Here is a 15,807-nt window from a genome sequence, read left to right as displayed (position 1 = left end):
GATCAGAAGTTGATTTAGCGGATCTATACTAAACCTGCTAAACTGGCTCCTGTAGAGATCAATCCTCACAACACTAATCTCCTGGTAAGTGTAGATAAGGCTATAGTAAGAACATCTGTATATCAATATTTAGTTTCCTGTAATGAACAGGCTGAGCTAGTACTAGGTTCTGTTGTTTAATTAGCTGGTAATATATGTGAAGCTATTCCCTTTGCTCCAAACATTTTTTTGTGAAGTGAGGCTTCTAATTTCCCAGAGAAGCACTTGCTATTAAAGTGCTACATTGTCCTGCATTTTGCTTCAACTACCCCAGACTAACACGGCTACATTTCTATCCCTATTTTATATGTTATTTTAAATGAAAATGACGGGAGGAAATCTGTCGTAAGAATTCGGTACTGATGTGCCCTCATAATTTAGTCATTCACACCAATTACTAAAGCCAATACATTCAAATATCACTAAATATTGTGCTGCCCTTCCACAATTCTGGATTATTTTTACTCACACAGAGACATTTTCCTAGGCATGAGCAAATCAACTTAAATTGCTAGCTGGGGTATTTTTCCATTCAGCTAATTTACAGAAACAAATCTAAGTGAAACAATTTAGGCCACCATACTAGATACATAAAAAGATACTTTATATAATAATAGGAAGAAAATGTGCTATTGGGCTGGACAAATTACATCTTCAAAATGCAGGTTTCAAAGGCAGTTTCCTGAAGTGCAGGGATAGAGGTAGGGTTGTGAAATTTAATCAACTAGTCGATGGATTTTCCATCAACTAGTTGATAAGTGAGGAAGCTGCCTTTTAAATGTATTAAGAACCGGCAGACTCTTAATACATTTCCAAAGCAGAGGTACAGCATCTGGGACTGGGGACGAGCTGGGAATCAGCTGATTCCTGGCTTGCACCTAGTCCCCACTACCACCCTGACTCCTCTGCCCCCCCTTGGAGACAATGCTTAGGAGAACTGGCTTTTAAGCCAGCTCCCCCCAGCACCTGCTACTGCTCTCCCAACCTTGCTGCCTCTGACAAGAGGCAGCGGGGGGGAGGGGAGCAACTAGTCGAGGGACTAGTCAACTATCTGATAAGCTTTTGCTTATCAGATAGTCAACTAGTCACTTACATCCCTACATAGAGGTGTAGCTTATATGAAAGTTTAACAAAGAGAAGTAAATCTAACACTGCTTTATGCAAAGGAAGTTTGGAATGTTGTAGTAGAATCATTCTGTTATTCTCAGTGAAGACAATTTAATCTAAAATTTTGTTGTAACAATTCAAAATTGAGCTCCATCAAAAGGCCACAACAGAAATACACTTCAGCTTCAAAACAACATGTATATCTTATATTTATATTTTATTGAGAGGAGTGTGTGTACAGCTGTTGCATTACAATACATGCTATTCCTTAAAAACATCTGCAATCATTTTTAACCAACACATACCACATTTTAACCTACAACGTTACAAAAATACTTTAAAAAACTAATACCAGTAGACAAGATTTTCAGAAATGACTACTGATTTTGAGTGCCCTTCCTGAGACACCTTACAGGGACATTTTCAAGAAATGCTGCACATCCATATTCTGAAAAAGGCTTCTTTGCAAGATGTCTAAAGTTCAATATGCAAAACATTATGGCGGCACATGAAATCATTAATAACTTTGAAAATCTGGATATATTAAATGATGTATTAGAAGCTTAAAACTGTATTTCACAATAAAACTTAAAGGATGGAGGATGCTTATTTATTAATAATGTGTTAACTTTAGCATTCTCTTCAGACTTAGCAAAGATTTAATTTAATTCATGTATGTACATACCTGAGGCACTACATTTTCTAAAAAGTTTACTTCTCTTGGCCCCTTGTAAAAGATAATGAAAGGAAACAACAGAATGCACTGTATTTAGATTTTTGATTCTTTGAGGTCTTCCTTGGGGTTCCAGGAGCTTGTACATCTACTGCCAAAGTTAATGTATGACAGGTCTTTTATCTTACTGGCCTCTCATGTCTTCATTGCTTGGATCTGATCTGGTAACAAAAAGAGAAAGTCAACCTCATATTATAAATACCAGCTTTAGTACATGTATGTTGTGAAACTGTCACCCCCATAAACCCTCCCCTCCCAATATATTTAGGTTACAACAAATGATATTGTAATTTTGTATCTGTGTGCATTTGTGGTAATAACCATGGAAAAGTTACATACAGTTAAATACAGTTAAATACAGTTTATATCTTGAATTTGCACCCTAGAGGGTCTACTTCTGAAATTCCTCTCTAATTAAACCATTTCTGCCAGAAATGCCATTTAAACAGAAAGATCCTACCATACAATTATTTCATTCTTTTCCACACCTTATGTGACTGCCTGAATCAGAGTAATAACACACAGAGAAAGTTATACAAGAATTCATTCCAAATCTGTCTAAAAGTTCTGGATCTCTATAAAACTGAGCTCCATAAAAGCTTAGTTCCTTAACAGCACATAAACTGACTCAGTTCAGTCTGCTAAAGCTATCACTGCTGATCACATCATCAGCAACAGGAAGCGGCATTTTCATTTTTCACAAAACTGTTGTCAAACAACACTTCTTAGCAATGTTTCAATGTGTACTTAATTAAATCATGCAGATGTTCAAATTATAACTTCAGTAAAATAAAATCAATATTTTTCTGAGTACATGGCAATATGCTGGTCCTCAACCAGGGCTAAATTCACATCAAGTACATATGCCAAACTTCAGGTGGGTTGTTGTAGTCTGATTAAAAACAGATTTTCATAAAGGAGAAAGTAGTTTTTGCCCTCTTAACTCAGAAATGGCATCTGTATTTAGTCACATTATTTTATATTGTGGAGCAGAATGGGGGTGAGAAGTTAGTCTCAACCTTTGATGGATGGAAAATTTCAGCCACAAAAGTGAGTGTTTCATAATTTTCTGATAATTTGAAAAAAGCAAGGGTCTATAATAGAGATTTCTGCAAAATGAACTACAGCAGAAGTAACTGTTATAATGGTTTATCTTCTTAATTAAATGTGTTATTTTTAAATGTATCTTTCTAATTCCTGGTCTAAGAGCAGACTGTGTCCATTTAGAATCTTTAATTTTGATCCAGAATGTGTTTGGCCAGGAAAGCACCTCAGGCTGCCATTTCAGATTCATGTAAACAGCCTGATGCATGGAGCATAATTTCCAATTCTAGGCTATTGCCACCTACTGGATTCCTTATGAAGACAAAAGGAATCAAAGGAAATTGAAGCAATAAGGATACTTTTAGGTCAGACAGATCTCTTCCCTAGGAAGTCAGGAAAACCCAGCAGAGCTGCAAGCTGCCCTTTGTGATAAGGTGCGGGAGAAAAATAGGAAACTAATAATAAGATGTTGGACATCCCCCCCCCCCCCAAAAAAAAAATCCTATGTGGTGCATCCTGTGTTTTTGTAAGAGAACATAATACATTCCTGTAAATGTTATTTTTGGGGAGTTGTTTCCCCTTGCACAAAATTTTATTGAACAGTGATTGGTAAGTAATTCCTTCACTCATACATTTTCATCATCAAAAGTGTTAAAAAACCCTTATGTCTCCCTAGTAACCAGACAAGATTCTAAATAGAAAGGAGTACTCTAGTACTCATGAATAAATGGAGTCCTTTAGCAGAAAAGACTTTGGATCATTACTGACATCTAGTGGCTTGCTCAGAACAGAACACCATAATGGGGGCAGCAAACTACAGGCAGTCCCCGGGTTACGCGGATCCGACTTATGTTGGATCCGTACTTACGAACGGGGCTTTTCTCGCCCCAGAGGCACCAGCAGACCAGGGAGACGCGGAGCAAAGCCGCGGAGGACCCGGGCGGCGGGACCGCGGCGCATCTTGGTCCCACCGCCCGCGTCTCCCTGGTCTGCTGGGGGGGGTGCAGCACCCAGCAGTTGCTCTGCCCCGGGCTTCCTGGAATCAGCCGCTGATCAGTTTCAGCAGCAGCTGACTTGGGGACGCCTGGGGTTCTTAAGTTGAATCTGTATGCAAGTCAGAACTGGCGTCCAGATTCAGCCCCTGTTGAAACTGATCAGCGGCTGATTCCAGGAAGCCTGGGACAGAGCAACTCTGCCTTGGGCTTTCTGTAGTCAGCCTCTGGTCAGTTTCAGCAGCGGCTGAATCTGGACGCCAGTTCCGACTTACATACAGATTCAACTTAAGAACAAACCTACAGTCCCTATCATGTACGTAACCCGGGGACTGCCTGTACACTGTTTCTTGTAGAAGGCCTTCCTTGCACAAATATTGATTTTTGTTTCCAAGTTGATTTAAACCAAGTTAGTTTAAGTTACATTATAATAATAAACAAGTTACTTATTTCAGAAGCATACATCAGAGTGAGGGAAATTCAAGAGACCCTACCAACCTAAATGTAGGATTTGTTATTTGTTTAGCAGTAGCATTCAAGGACTCAAACAAAACAAAAAAAATCAAGTCTCAGTGTGTTAAACACTATACTAATTCACAGGAGTACACAAACTCTGCAGGAAAGAGATTAAAATCAAAATACTAGGTACTGTACATCTCCCACTGTTTATGCTATTATGAGAATGCTACATGTGATATGATCTGCATAATGTGAATATATCACAGTCTTGGATTCTTTAATCCTGGTCCCAGTCAAAACGAAAGAAATGCATTTATTTTAATAATTAGTCTTTGAAGGATTTAATACTCTTTTACAGTTACAGTGCTTAACTTCCAAGTAAGGCACAAACATAATAAAATAATTAAATAATTTATCCACAGAACACCCAGAAAAATAGGTACTTTAGGAAGCTCTCAGGATGTCTATACTCTAAGGCTACGTCTACACTGGCCCCTTTTCCGGAAGGGGCATGTAAATTTCATGAGTCGTAGTAGGGAAATGCGCGGGGGATTTAAATATCCCCCGCGGCATTTAAATAAAAATGTCCGCCGCTTTTTTCCGGCTTTTAAAAAAGCCGGAAAAGAGCGTCTACATGGCCCCGATCCTCCGGAAAAAGTGCCCTTTTCCGGAGGGTCTTATTCCTACTTCGAAGTAGGAATAAGACCCTCCGGAAAAGGGCACTTTTTCCGGAGGATCGGGGCCAGTGTAGACGCTCTTTTCCGGCTTTTTTAAAAGCCGGAAAAAAGCGGCGGACATTTTTATTTAAATGCCGCGGGGGATATTTAAATCCCCCGCGCATTTCCCTACTACGACTCATGAAATTTACATGCCCCTTCCGGAAAAGGGGCCAGTGTAGACGTAGCCTTAGAGTATAGACATCCTGAGAGCTTCCTAAAGTACCTATTTTTCTGGGTGTTCTGTGGATAAATTATTTAATTATTAAATTATTTAATTATTACTTTGAAGTAGGAATAAGACCCTCCGGAAAAGGGCACTTTTTCCGGAGGATCGGGGCCAGTGTAGACGCTCTTTTCCGGCTTTTTTAAAAGCCGGAAAAAAGCGGCGGACATTTTTATTTAAATGCCGCGGGGGATATTTAAATCCCCCGCGCATTTCCCTACTACGACTCATGAAATTTACATGCCCCTTCCGGAAAAGGGGCCAGTGTAGACGTAGCCTAAGAGACCCCCTGGTAAAGGGAGTGGGTCTCAGAAGTGGCCTCCAGCCTTAGCCCAAATGTCTACAATTTTATAGTGAGCTGATCAAGGCTCTGAGACATGGTGCTGTAGGAGTTTTAATCATAATGTAGACATACTCTTAACATTTTTAAAATACTTGCCAAGGAACGAGAAATCCTGCCCCAGGTCAATTGTGCCATCTGGCCTTCATTGGCCAGAACCCCATTGACCCCCTTGTCCTACAGCGCCAACAGAAATGCAGAAGAATCCAAGAATTCTTCAGCGTCCATATCATTATAAATGTATATGACATCACACAAATATACTTTAATAGCCTTCTCTTGCTTCCAGACATCCATAAAAATGGGCTATTCTTCAAGAGTCTAATCCTTCTCCTGCTGAACTCAATGGCAAGACTCCCATTCACTTCAATGGAAAAAGAATTACCCCTAGCTATCATGACTTGAGTGGAGGAGAGTCACACATGATGCAATCAGGACACATTTGGTGTTTAAGAGGGTTCAACAGTGCTCTCGTAAGATTAACTTGGACTATGACACCCAGCTCTTCCAGAAACTTTTATATACTGCTCAGCCTATTCATTCAACATTTAAAATAGGTAACAAAATATAGAGAAAAAAGAATAAGGAACACTGGAGCATGACAGGTAAGATATCTAAGGAAATAAATTAAGTTACCATGAGCAACATAAAAAAGATTCAAGAGCACACTGTACTCTTACATAACCAAGAGATTCTTAGACTGAAAGTCCTAATCCCAATAAACTATTACTAAAAATTAACATGTGTTATCTTTTCTTCAAATAATATTCTGTAATTTTGAGTTCATGTAAGTTTTTACAAAGAAACATCACTTTTGCTAGAATGGCAGTAGCTGCAGAAAATTATAACAAAAAACCCACCACGGGTAAAATATCAGGTTGGTACTGGTACTCACTGTGTGATTTGATCTGAGAGCAGAAATAGATAGAAACAAGGCAAATGAAATGAAAGAAAACTTATAAAATAAAAATAAAAAGTCTAGAGAAAAAGAAAAGAAAAGAATAGAATTAGATTTGACCTACCTTGGAGCCAATCTACACCTTCTTGTAACCCTTCTCCTTTAAGTGCATCACTAGCACTAAAACAAACAGAGACTAAACTGTAAAATCCATGTAAAACACCGTGTTGCATAAAAGTGGTTATCATATCTCAATTTTGTGAACTACGTGATAAGTATAGCAGAATACCTCTAAATACAGCATGTGTCAGTATCAGATGTTTTATTCTTTAACAAGAAGGCAGCCATACATACATGAGCTAATTTAACTATTTTGCTAAAACTATTCTAGAATTGCTCCTCTGGACGGACACGCTTCTGGAATATTTTCTCTACACTAACAGAAATAGGATTATTAGAGTTTAACCAGTCAATTGATAAGTCGATGCTTAATCGGTCAATGTTACCTGTTAAACTCTGCCTGTCTGGGGTGTCAGCTGCCCACCTTTCTCCTTGCTGCAGGCACTGCAGTTTAACTTGGAGTCAGCGGGCTTCGACCAACACTATGGGTCCTGGCAACCGGCCCTGCTCCTGGGGAGCCAGCTGCCCGCTCTGTGGGCTATGCAGTTTAGGAGCTAGCAAGCACCAACTTAATAGCAGAGCCTGCAGTAGGGGCAGCCAGTTCCCTGGGAGCAGGGCCAGCTGCCGGGTGTCAGACCCACTGTATGCTGACGGCTCCTAAACTATAGAGCCCACACTTAACCAGAACGGTTACTCTGCTATATTCCACTGTGTAGATAGGCTATTAAGAATAACTTCAGCAAAAAGAGTGATTAACATGCATTCCTCCCACCTGGCTCAGGGATAGGGGCCATGCTGAGGTTGAATTAGATGCAATTAGGTGCAATTAGATCATGACGCACCCGTTGGTAATCCCCAGTTGGCATTAGGAATCACTACCAGTGGATGTCTGTTAGGATATTACCCAGGCTAAACCCACTGTTAGAATCAAGGAACTATTATAATTGGCTACTTACAATCCCTCTTTTCGTTGCACTGAAATTAACTTAGCACAGCAGAGGATCTGGCCCACTACATTTGTTATTCATAAATCCATTTACAAAGGAATATGGCCAATGCTAACCTATATGTCCTTTGATCCTTTTGCAAAAAACAACAAGAAAAACCACCCAAACAAAATACTGTAGCCATGTTATCGCATGCAAACTGTAAAAGCAGAGAAAGGCTAATAATTTATGAATAAGAGGTGAATTTTCAAGAATGCTAGTTTCTGTGCGAAGTATTTTACTAACATAATACAGAGGAGGAATACCTGAGTCACCATATCTAGATATTTACTGAAAGCAGCAGCTTTTCATTAGGGCTGTCAAGCAATTAAAACATTAAATTGTGCTGTTTTGAATGTTTTCTAAATTTCCAAATATATAGATTTCAATCACAACAGACTGCAAAGTGTACAGAGCTCACTACAGTGCTATTTCTTGTTCAGCCAATTGTTCAGACAAACAAGTTGGGATACAATTTGCAGGAGATAATGCCGCTCAGTTCCTGTTTCCTGTGTTACCTGAAAGTGAGAAGAGGAACTCACATGGCACTGTTGTAGCCAGTGTTGCAAGGTTTACCTACTGGATATGCTAATGATTCATATGTCCCTTTCATCCTTTAATGACCATTCCAGAGGAAAAACATCCAAGCTGATAGTGGGTTCTGCTTGATAACAATCTAAAGCAGAGCAGGCTGACAGTTTTGTTGTTGTCTGAGTCAGATGCCAACAGCAAAAGATAGATTTTTTTGGAGGTGGGGTGGGAAGAGGAGGAGAGGTTCTATAGTTTCCACATCTGAGTGATGCTCTTTTAAGACTTCTGAAAGCATGCTTCACACCTTGTCCCTCTTAGATTTTGGGTGCCCCTTCAGATTCTTAAATGTTGTGTCACATGCTGTACCTATTTTTAGAAATCTCACATTGGTACCTTCTTTGTGTTTTGTAAACTCTTCTGTGAAAAGTGTTCTTAAAACAAAGTTGTTCTGGGTCATCATCCGAGATTGCTTTAACACGAAATATATGGCAGAATGCAGGTAAAAGAGAAGACAGACAATTCTCCTCCAAGGAATTCAGTCACAAAGGTAATTAACACTTTAATGAGCATCATCATCATCATCATAAGCATGTCTTCTGGAATGGTGGTCGAAGCATGAAGGAGCATATAGATGTATAACATGTCTGGCACAAATAACTTGCAACATGAGCTACAAAAGCGCCGTGTGAACACCTAGTCTCACTTTTAGGTGATACTGTAAATAAGAAGCAAGCAGCATTATCATTAGCATTAAGTGTCAACAAGCTTTTCTGTTTTAGTGACTGACTGATCAAGAAGTAGAACTGAGTGAACCTATAGGTTCTAAGGTTTTAGATGGTATTTTTCATTTCACCTCATACAAGTACTATAGTGAAATCTCTTTATCATGACAGTGTAACTTATAAGTGGAGGATTTTTGTTACATAATTGCAGTTAAAAATAAAACTCTCTCCTTTTTTTACAATGCAAATTTGGAACAAAAATATAAAGTAAGCACCTTACACTAGGTATCCTATGTTGTAAGAGAAACAGTATATTTGAAAACATAGAAAAGCCACCAAAATATTTAATACATTTCAATTGGCATCCTAATGTTTAACGGTGTGATTGTGATTTAAAAATACTCACAATTATTTTTTTAATCACATGAGTTAACTGTGATTATTCAACAGCTCTACTTATTTTTTAAGTTTTGAGAATCATACGTGAAAGGAAGCTCAGAGCTGACCATTTCAGATTATAAAATGAAAAGCGTTTTCACTTCATTGTGACAGGATCTGGAGATTAGGCTTGCCTCCTTTCCAAAAATCCCCTGTGATTTAATTTTAAATTTTAGTGGTAGTTATACTCAACATTTTAAAACATTATCTAGAAATTATGCTTTGATTTTCTTGCTCTCTAACATTGCTTTAGTATAGCAGGAGCTGTTGTAAAAATACCAAAAAAAGGTACTTCTCAGGGTAAGTCTAAAATGTGATAAAAAAACCACAGCACTGAGTCTCAGACCCATATGAGCAAACCCAGGATGCAGGGCTAAAAACAACAGACATTTGGGACTTGTTTGGAGCCCAGGCTCTGAGAGCCTCCTGCTTCATGGGGTCTTAGAGCCCAAGCTCCAGCCCACGCCCAATCCCACTGATCCAGGGCAGCTGTGGCCATGCTGTGGGTCTTTTATTGAGAGAGAAACATAGCCTAAGGATATATCTACATTGCAATGTAAGCCCAGGATTACTGGGACTTGAATCAAAGCCCAGGACTTGAGCATCCACACTCATTAGTGACCCTATCTTAAGAACTTGTGAGTGTAGGTTCCACACTGGAACTCCAGTGTACACAACACACAGACCTAAGTCCAACCAACAATATCACAGACTTCCTTCTTCCTCCTGAAAACTGGCTATTATAGCCCTTTGTTTATGGTGCAGTATGGGAAAACTTGACTGTCCATTCCACACATCATGTAAAGTTGTTGCAGCCCACAACACATTCTGCTGAATTATCTTTTTGGTCTGGATGCTCCCAGCATGGGAAGCCAGCAGCATGGCAGTCTCACCATTTGAAGAACATCACTTTTTGGACTTTTGCTCCTGTTTCAGGAAACAAACAGACCATCCTTCCATCCATCTACGGTGGATGTTTTTGGACCCACCACAAGCACCTGACAGAACTAATGATGGAGCAGGTTGCCGATGCTACAGACAGAGAAGACTCAAACTGGCTGTTGCTACTCATTACTCTTGGTATAGCTACTGACAATCCCTATGTAGATGGGTGCTTGTAGAGAAGGGCCACAAGCACAGACTGGTGGGGCTCACATAGATATGTGGACCTGGGATGACCAGCAGTGGGTCCAAAACTTTCACTTGAAGCAAGCTACATTTCTGGAGCATTGCAAGCAGCTTGCCCAACTCTGTAGGCTCACAACGCACATGTGTAGCTAGCCATGTCGGTCCAGAAGCAGACTGTTATCATCTGCAAGCTACCCCTTACTGCTATAGGGCTGTTGCTAATTAGTTTGGTGTTGGAAAGTCAACTGCAAATGACTAAGGCAATCAGGTGAGTTATTTACCCAATATTCCTAAAGCAACAGCTGGTTTTCAAAGAGAAGGCTTTTCAAACTGCACTGGGTCCATTGATGGGACTACTTCTGGTTAGTAGCCATTGAAAATGCTGAAGAGTCACTGTGGGTGCAACGCAACGGTCAGAATAAAATGGTAGGGTTAAATGTGCTGAGCTGCCATATTTGAACGAGCGAGGTTGCTTTAATTCTCCATGAGTTGAATGGCTATTCTTGGGACAGAGAGGACAAAGAACACTAGTCCATGGGATTGCAGGATAGTGTTGGTGGACTCTCAGGACCTCAGTTTGGGAATCCTGGATCCAAGCTGCATCAAACACTGCAAAATGATGGAGTCTGGGCCCATGTCCCAGCAGGACCCTGGCTTAAACCTGCCCAACTCATAGGGTCCTGGGCTCCAGACCTTAGTCAGATAGAACTGAGTATAGACAAAAGGGCTGAGCTCAAGATGGAATCTGATCTCAGGTTTTCATTGCAGCGTAGACACACCTTAGAAGTTTCATGGGCTAGTGACATGGATTAAAAAAAGGTTGGTGCCTGGAAGTCAGAAATCCTGTATATGCCTCTGATAGCTGTCACTAACAAATGCAAAGTTTTTCATTTGTGAAGATGGGCCATAAGCTATCAGCTTCAGAAAAATTTAAACGTTCACATACAAGTTTCTATTTTTTATAAATGCAAAGATAACTTTCTAAATATGAACTAATAGTATACGGTATTATCTATCTTAATCTGTACACAGATAACTCCACTGCCTGTTCTCTGATTGTTAGGTTTCCAAAGTAGTCACAGTGTGACACACCAAGATTCTGATCAGTTTCACAATACCTACTCAGAATCTTACAGTGTAGGAGAGGGCATGACTACATCACTGTGGTGAGAATCCACTACTATTTCACTTCCCATGAACAGTGAGTGGAACTGTTCTACCCACTCGGAAACTGCCATCAACCTTCACTGGAGGCAACCCCTCCTACTAGTCTCTGGTTAATAGATTTCTGGTACATTTTTTAAGCCTAATTGTACATTATTTTACACAAATATTTTTTCAATCAGATTTCATTGCAAGTATGGTACAAAGCTCCATATCTACTCAGATACCAGTGAAAAGATACGGAATTTTATCTGGCTTGCTCTCATATAAGTAATAGGATAGTTAATGCTATGGAAAAGTTACATTGAACACTTCAGTCAACAACAAAAAAGGTGAGGTAATAGTACTTTACCAGATATGCCATGGTTTATCTTTGAGGTTCTCTAAGGACAGTAACTGAGAGACTTTCACAGATGATACCGCATCCCTGAGGTCCATCTTGTTAGCAAAGAACAAGATAGGTAATCTACGGTGTTTGATATCTAAGCATAAACAAAAGCAAGGAATACCAGATATTTGGTAATGCTCATCAACATTTGCAAGTAAATGAAACATGAACAATAAAAAAGGATATACTGCTTACCTGTCATTGTGGTCTGTGAAAGTTTTATCCTACTAAGATGCACACTGTTGGGGCACATGGCCTCAGCCGCATGCTTTGAGAGTGCTCACAAATTTTCTGGTAAGTGTTGGAATCCCCAACTCAAATACATTTATGGCTGCAGTTTTAGGTATTTGGTGAAGAGGAATATGTAGGGGTCAAATCATAGCTTCCAACCACCATACCCTTACAATTTAGTGAAGGACAGCATGTATAAATAGCTACAAAATTAACACTTTATACCCCTCTGACCAGAACTGAATTAGGATAGGATAAGCTATCTTCAGGTATCTTGGAGAATGCTCATTATTTTCTCTAAAGCTTAAAAAAATTGAACGCATGCACGCACACACCTGGTAATCCTTTACATCCCTCCTGTGCTCAAACAAAGGCTCTTTTTCCAGTAGGTTTTTTTTCAGCTAGCAGCAGGAATCACAAGACTGGAGCTAAGAGCTCAGTGCATTGACAATAGACATTTAGTTCTTGGCATTCTTACACACACACACAAGAATATGGAGAAATGCCTTTATGCCACAGATGTAGACAAGCCAGTGAGAACTCACTCAGCACCTACTAAAATGCTCGGACCTATCTGACTATGATAGAGTATTAAAGAGTTACTGAAACAAAACAAGCTCATCAGTGCCATAGCCTGCAAAAAAAAAAAAAAAAAGAGAGAGAGAGAGCGCAATAGCAAGTCTAGCTATGGAATTACCTGTGCTGCTATCAAGAAAAAGGATGGTGCATTAAGGGAGAAAATAAAGAAGACTACATACAACTACATCATCCAAATCTTGATAGAAAGATGCAATTTTTCCCTAAACTCCAAGGAACAGGAAGTAAGCAGCACTAAAAGATTTGAGTTTTTCAAAGAAATGTATTCTTTAAAGGACTACTAACTCATTTATCACTATATTAGTTGTTTGAACTTGGAACGCATAGACCAGCCCTTTGCTGACAAGCAAGTCTCATAATTCTGAAGTGGCTAGAGCTGTGTTTGTTTCTTTTTTTAAAACAACTCTTCATTCTTTCTTCATAATGGCTCATAACTACATACACTTTCCACCCCACCCTTCCAACCCAATTCCCTCATTTAGAGATCAGGATGGCTATAAAAAAAACAACAACAAACAATCAAACAGTAATTAAAACTGTCTGCCTTTCTAGTCCAGCAACATCCACAATTTTAGTTAGCTGGATGTCCACTTATGGTTATAGCCAGGGCTCGAAAAATATTACAATCTACTCGCCACGGGTGAGTAGATTGTAACCTGGAAGAGCCGGGTTCGGGCGATCTGCGCATGCGCAGAACGATCTGCCCATGCACTGATTGCCAGACAGCGCGGCTGGTGAGTCCTGGTTATAGCCAAGTTTCCTATGGCCTCATAAAGCATGTTTACAGCTACTAGTCCCGGCAGTCAGTGTTCTGTGCTGTTATTTACCTCTAATTTACCCCAAATGTCTTCTAAGAGCCCAGCAACCAGTGCAAATGTTGGTAATACTGCTAGACAATACTGCACTCTTGCGGTTCAGCAAATTCTCTGGTTCAGCACTGGTTAAGTCCCAAGATTGTGGGACTAGAGAGGTTCAACCTGTACATTTTTTCAGATACCCTTTAGCCAATTAAAAGCCTGAGAACATACAATTTAAGTTTAATCAAAACAACTTTTAGGTTTCACAGTTAAATAGTCAGGATATGAAAACCTCAAGTCCCTACTGCAACATGAGGCTAGCTAAGTTAATCATTTTGTCTATGTGTAGCATTCTATGGGTACATTAAATATAAGAATATCACATACATGCAAAATAAACAAATTAATATTATCGTACGAATCCTAATGTTTTTATTTCAACTGAGCAATGCTAATGTTACATGAAGAGTTTTACCACTCAATTTCCTAGGTTACTGAGATTTTCATGTGTTGTGGGTTTTTTAGCAAGACAAGAGTTAAAGCCCATTTAAGACACCAACATCTTACATAAGTATACACTTAAATAAGAGTATTCATATCTGTCTAGAAGCAAACCTATACATAAACCTATACATAAATTTTCTACTGAATTTACCAACTAGAAAGTTCCATTAACTTGCTTCTCTGTTATTTCCCAATACAAATCTTTAATCTAGTATCTGAGACTAGTATAATTCCCAGGAGGTTATGCAATTACATATTCTGCACCCTACTTTTATGCAAAGAGGCAGAAAACAAGCAAGCAAGCTAAGCAAGTAAACTGTAGCTAATTGTTAGTTTTTCACATCATTAATATTAATTTTTTCCCCAGATGTGTTTATGGATATTCTTAATGAGATTTTTACAAACATCATTTCAAGTCAGCCATTTTTAAGTTATGTGAAGGGAGTTTTTCTAAAATGGAAAAAGTATTTTTCTAATCTTCACAGAACAGAGATTTTTGAAAATATTTTCCTCTGGCTTCCATTTTTTGCACACGAACATGCAAAGAAAACAGTTGCCCAATAAGTTATTTTTTAGGAAATTATGAACTTGTGAAACAGTGGAGCTGAAACTGTTTTGCAACTTTGGCTTCCCTTCTATAGTATCAGTTTTTTATATACTGCTACAAAGTTATATAGCTACAACATACTCATAAAAACTACAGAAAAGATTCCCCTTTGCTGCCTTTAAATATTTGAACATTGTAGCTACTGGTTAATGCTTGTTTCTCTGTTGTAATCAGAGGCTCTATTATCTTCCCTCTCTCACAGAAGCCTTGAATTTTACATATGAGCTTTCTTATATAAGAAAACTGGAAGGTATTTTAAAAGCATATTTTGGAGGTCAAGTAACCCAAGAGTGAATATCTATGCAAGATAGCAACCTTTAGAGGGCATCAAAGATCCTAACTGATGTAGAACAAAGTCATAATAAAAATATTACTGAGAATAGTGGTCACTAAAATCTCCATTATTTGTAATATGTGTTACCCAATTATAATAATTTATTTTTCTTTAACATGTTTTCATTTTCACAACACACCCACCTGCTGCAATCACAGGGCACACACCTATATGCATCTCTTTAAAAAAATTAAAGACATGAAATGAAACTGACTTTACCATCCTCTTCTCCCAACCACTCCAAACAAAATCCTGAGAAAGACATGAATTTATACCTTATCTTAACATATGTAACTCTTTTCTAAGAAACCTTCAGGGATCATTGATCCTGAATTCTAGACACCATTTAATGGATCACCAGACACCAGTCTCCATTTAAATCAAGGGATATCTCCTTAAGTGCATCAATTGATCCCACTTGCCGCACATGAGAAGAAGTGGCTTTATCCCAAACAACAGCCACAGTAAATATTATTAGCCTAATCTAAGTATTAACTGAATCAATCTGAAACTACTTTAATCAAACAATCAAATCTAGAGCATAAGGTAATAAGTAGTGGCAAACACATTTTTCAGGAGCAAATCATGCCATACAACTCTAGTTTCCCTTTTTTGACATGATAACCAGTCTAAGAGTGAGGAGGGAGCAGTAGATACAAAGCAGTAAAAGCTGTGTTCTCCAGCACTTCGTCAATTGGAAAGTTCT

General features: G+C 38.9%; 1 protein-coding gene across 4 annotated transcripts in view; it reads right to left on the bottom strand.

Annotated features, from left to right (window-relative positions):
- Positions 1–1,344: 1,344 nt before the first annotated feature.
- ARL6 (ARF like GTPase 6) overlaps positions 1,345–15,807 on the bottom strand; it is a 40,986-nt gene continuing 26,523 nt past the window's right edge. For all 4 annotated transcript variants that reach the window (XM_075908962.2, XM_075908966.2, XM_075908954.2 and 1 more), the window contains exons 6-8: positions 11,996–12,125; positions 6,679–6,734; positions 1,345–2,040 (exon numbers count right to left, since the gene is read on the bottom strand). In XM_075908962.2, the coding sequence (XP_075765077.1) occupies positions 2,015–2,040; positions 6,679–6,734; positions 11,996–12,125 (212 nt within the window). In that variant the 3' untranslated portion in view covers positions 1,345–2,014. The remainder of the gene's footprint in view (positions 2,041–6,678; positions 6,735–11,995; positions 12,126–15,807) is intronic.

The sequence above is a fragment of the Pelodiscus sinensis genome, chromosome 1 (genome assembly GCF_052426305.1).
Source record: "Pelodiscus sinensis isolate ZL-2025 chromosome 1, ASM5242630v1, whole genome shotgun sequence".
Taxonomy (NCBI): Eukaryota; Metazoa; Chordata; order Testudines; family Trionychidae; genus Pelodiscus; species Pelodiscus sinensis.
This window is presented reverse-complemented; position numbering and strand designations above follow the sequence as displayed.